The sequence below is a fragment of the Microplitis demolitor genome, chromosome 6 (genome assembly GCF_026212275.2).
Source record: "Microplitis demolitor isolate Queensland-Clemson2020A chromosome 6, iyMicDemo2.1a, whole genome shotgun sequence".
In the NCBI taxonomy this organism is placed as follows: domain Eukaryota; kingdom Metazoa; phylum Arthropoda; class Insecta; order Hymenoptera; family Braconidae; genus Microplitis; species Microplitis demolitor.
In genome coordinates this window covers 2,687,533-2,691,725 of record NC_068550.1, presented here as the reverse complement: position 1 = coordinate 2,691,725, position 4,193 = coordinate 2,687,533, and the positions used below count along the sequence as shown (strand labels likewise).

The window sequence follows — 4,193 nt, the reverse complement described above, 5'->3', positions numbered from 1 at the left end:
ATATTTGTTACTCTATACAATAATTAGCCTTTTCTTTTTAAGTTTTTAGATGTTTATTTTGTTTATAAATATATATATATATATATATATATATATATATATATATATATTTAAATATATACTAAAAATAATTAAAGATAAAAAAAAAGAGTAAAGACGACAGAATTATTAAGAGAATATAAAATTTATTATTATTATTATTATTATTATTATTATTATTATTATTATTATTATTATTATTATTAATATTATTAATATATTAATTGTTAATTAGAAAAATTCTGCACGCATGATCAAACGTTCATTAACTAAAATTTCTTTATTAATAATTATAGACGTCTTATTTTTTATTATTATTATTATTTTTATTTTAAATACTTTAGTATCATGAGTTACCGATACAATTTATAGTTATTCGTGTATAAATTTTAATTATTTAAAATTTTTATTTTTAAAGATAAAAGAAAAAAAAACTTAAAAAAAAAAGAAAGAAAAAATTGTTGACTTATTAATTATATTACGTTTGTAAATTTAAAAATGAATTATAATAATTGGCCTAATGTAAATTACAATATTACAAATTAAATTGTAATAATTATAATCGCTGTAAAAAAAATTATTATAATTATTTTTTATGTAAAAAAAAAGCTGTATAATTGACGGTGAAATTTATTGGGTTTTTAAAAGATATTTTTTATTGTTGACAAAAGATTGTAGATTAATAAACATTATTATTGTTATTATTATTTTCTGCGATCGTCCATAAATCATCGAATTTTTAGATAAATTTATTTAGAATAATAAATAAAATATATAAGATAATGATTGCAGTTATCAGCCGCTTTTGTCGCAAAGTAACCCGGTTATTATTTTAATTAAAGTAATAAATAATTATTATTAACAATACAATTGTATAATTAGTAAATATTTGTTGCTAAGGTATAATTGATCTGCAATGTGATAAAAGGAATTATGGTTAATTAAAAAAAAAAAAAACTAAATAATTAATTAAAATAAATAAATTTAATAAAAAAATAAAAATAATTGAGCGCAATGCGTTTTAAACATATGAGTGAAAATGTTCATCAACACGAAAAATACAAAAATCTATTGATTGTATCACCTTCCTAAAGAATATATGTATTTGTTATTGTTTTAATTACCTTTATTCATATTATTATTTATGTCATATTGATTCGTGTCCATTTTTTAACATCAGTAAATTACTCACAGGTAATCGGACTCTGGATTATTATTATTTAATGTTTATTAACAATTATCATATGACGTTTCGTTTTTGTTCGGTACTTTATCAAGTACTGAAAGACATAAGTTAAATTACAATTCATAAAATATAAGATAATATGAAGAATAATTAAACACTTAAGGCCATTCTCAGACAGTCTCCACTTTTTAAAAATTTCAATGAACTGTCAAATGGAGAAATAGACGATTTTGTTGAGGTATAAATTAAAAAAAAAAAATTACAGTTGATATTAATTGGAAGTTACATGAATTTGGAAAATAAATTCCAGTAAAATTTTCACGTCAGTTTCATAATTCGAATTTTCAAATTTTGTAGTCTGAAATTCATTCAAATTCACACTAAAATCAAAAATTCAAATAACAAGTCATTTACCTCAATTGATTAATCATTAAATAGAACTATAATTAAATAATTAAGACGTAAAATAATGACTGATCACACAATGTCTTTTCCAATAAATAAATAAACATTATCCAAGTACATATGGACAATTATAAGTCATAAAATTAAAATAGTTGACAACTGACGTTTATCTCAACAGCTGAGTCCAGTTACCTGTGAATAATTTGCTGATTACTTATAAAAGTAAATCCTTAATTATCCTGCTGTAATTATTTATAAAAAATTGAAATCATTTTGATGGTAAGTAGTCAGCAGGCAGCTAAATTTAAAAACCTGCTTCAGCGACTCAAGGTATGAAAACAAGTACGGTAGTATGTACATGTAGCGTAAGTCTAGTCTGCTATCATATACTGTCACAGTTCCAGGTTGTGATAAAAAATAGGTGTAGACGCCTCTACCTTATCTTGTCTGGCCTTATAGATATTGATATATTTGTGGTAATGCATGTGTGCCATAACAAGAGCTTACGGTAAAAACATGTCTGCGTATAATTGCAATAAGACTGGAAATTATTTTTTTTATATAACTTGAATATCCCCACTCGCTATTTCAAACTGGATGGTAACTTGATCTTCGGACTTGGAGTTAACGTGATTTAAAACTTAGTTTTACAATTAATGGTACAGTCGTACAGTTGGATTTTGACATAAAAGAAAACATTACGCACTTGCGTATTTTAAATTTATAGATATAATTAAATAAAATAATAAAATGGAAGTATCACCGGTGCTAAAAGTCATCTTGGGATTACTGATGGCTGCTGTAATGTCATTGTTTTATTTACAAAAATCAAGTACAGTGACCCCGGAATTACCAAATACTTGGTGGGGTCCAGGAAAAGAAAATCTTAACGCTGACAAAACTGTCAGACAATTTGAAATTTTATTTACTGATGAGGTAACTAATTAATTACTTTAGTAATTTAATAAAATTTATATGAAATTACTGTTAATTATTTATCATAAATGATTTACTTTATCAGCAAGTCAATGACCTGAAGAACCGATTAAAAAATACTCGAGATCTGGCCCCACCTTTGGAGGGTTCAGGATGGACGTATGGGATCAGTGGAACTTTTGTTAAAAATAATGTCGTTAATTACTGGCTAAATAAATATGACTTCAAAAAAAGAATTGCTTATTTAAATAAATATGATCAATATAAAACAAATATTCAAGGTAAATGTTTCTATTTAATTACTAATTAACAATTTTATTTATAAAAAATAATTTATTGCAGGTCTTGACATCCACTTCATTCATGTAAAACCAAAAAACGTTCAGGGAAGACCAGTGATACCTTTACTGATTCTTCACGGCTGGCCCGGATCAGTCAGAGAATTTTATGAAATTATTCCCATGCTGACAACTCCGCAAGCAGATCGAGATTTTGTATTTGAAGTGATAGCGCCATCACTGCCAGGTTTCGGATTCTCTAGTCCTGCAGTAAGACCTGGGCTAGGCAGCAAAGAAATGGCTGTTGTCCTTAAGAATCTGATGTTGAGGCTGGGATTTGATAAATTTTACACTCAAGGCGGCGATTGGGGATCTGTTATTGTCGGGCAGATGGCGGCGTTATTCCCCCAACAGTAAGAATCATTAAAAACTAAATTTATTGATGAAAATTAACTGTCATTAAATTGTTTTTAGTGTATTGGGAGTGCATTCAAACTTCTGTAGCGTTTTGGGCTTCAAAGTGACACTGAAAACATTTTTATTCAGTTTGTTCCCATCATTGCTGTTACCTGAAGAAGACCATCATCGTCTTTATCCAATGAAGAAACATTTCTTCAACAGACTTTTGGAGACAGGTTACTTACACATACAGGCAACTAAACCTGACACCGTTGGTCCGTATGATATATTTATTTATTTTTAATTAATTACTTGTTTTTTTTTAATTAAACCGCAACTTTGATAACCAGGAATCGGTCCAAGTGATTCGCCAGCATCTCTAGCAGGTTACGTCCTAGAAAAATTTTCATCAGCGACAAATTCCGCGAACAAAGTTAAGGACGACGGAGGACTTTATGATAAATTTACTCCAGATACTTTAATAGACAATTTAATGATGTACTGGATACCCAATAGCATGACTACCGCCATGAGAATTTATGCAGAATCATTTAATTTACGTTCTGGTTTAGCTGAGATGGCGTAAGTATCATTTAGTTTAAAGTTTCATTTATTTTTTTAAATTTTTCTACAAATTTATTTATTGTTCTAGCTGGCCAATAAAAGTACCAAGTGCTTGTGCTCAATTTCCCCACGAGTTACTTTACTATCCTCCATCATTACTCAAAGAAAAGTACATGGATTTGGTCCAGGTATCCAGGATGCCCAGAGGTGGACACTTTGCAGCACTGGAGGAACCAAAATTGCTGTCCGATGACGTGTGGAAGTTTGTCGCGACTGTTGAAAATTTAACAATTTCATCAGAAATTAAAAAAGATGAATTTTAATAAAACTAATCAATTAATATTTGTGTTAATATTTATGAATAAATTTATATTTTAAAATAATCC

At 27.4% G+C, this 4,193-nt stretch overlaps 1 protein-coding gene across 1 annotated transcript; it reads left to right on the top strand.

Moving 5' to 3' along the window:
* Positions 1-2,019: 2,019 nt before the first annotated feature.
* On the top strand, positions 2,020-4,191 carry LOC103579166 (juvenile hormone epoxide hydrolase 2). The gene is made up of 6 exons (XM_008560491.2): positions 2,020-2,566; positions 2,652-2,847; positions 2,909-3,257; positions 3,319-3,518; positions 3,594-3,825; positions 3,896-4,191. Exons 1-6 carry the CDS (start codon positions 2,381-2,383, stop codon positions 4,128-4,130), a joined length of 1,398 nt encoding a protein of 465 aa, XP_008558713.1. The 5' UTR covers positions 2,020-2,380; the 3' UTR covers positions 4,131-4,191.
* The last annotated feature ends 2 nt before the right edge of the window (positions 4,192-4,193 follow it).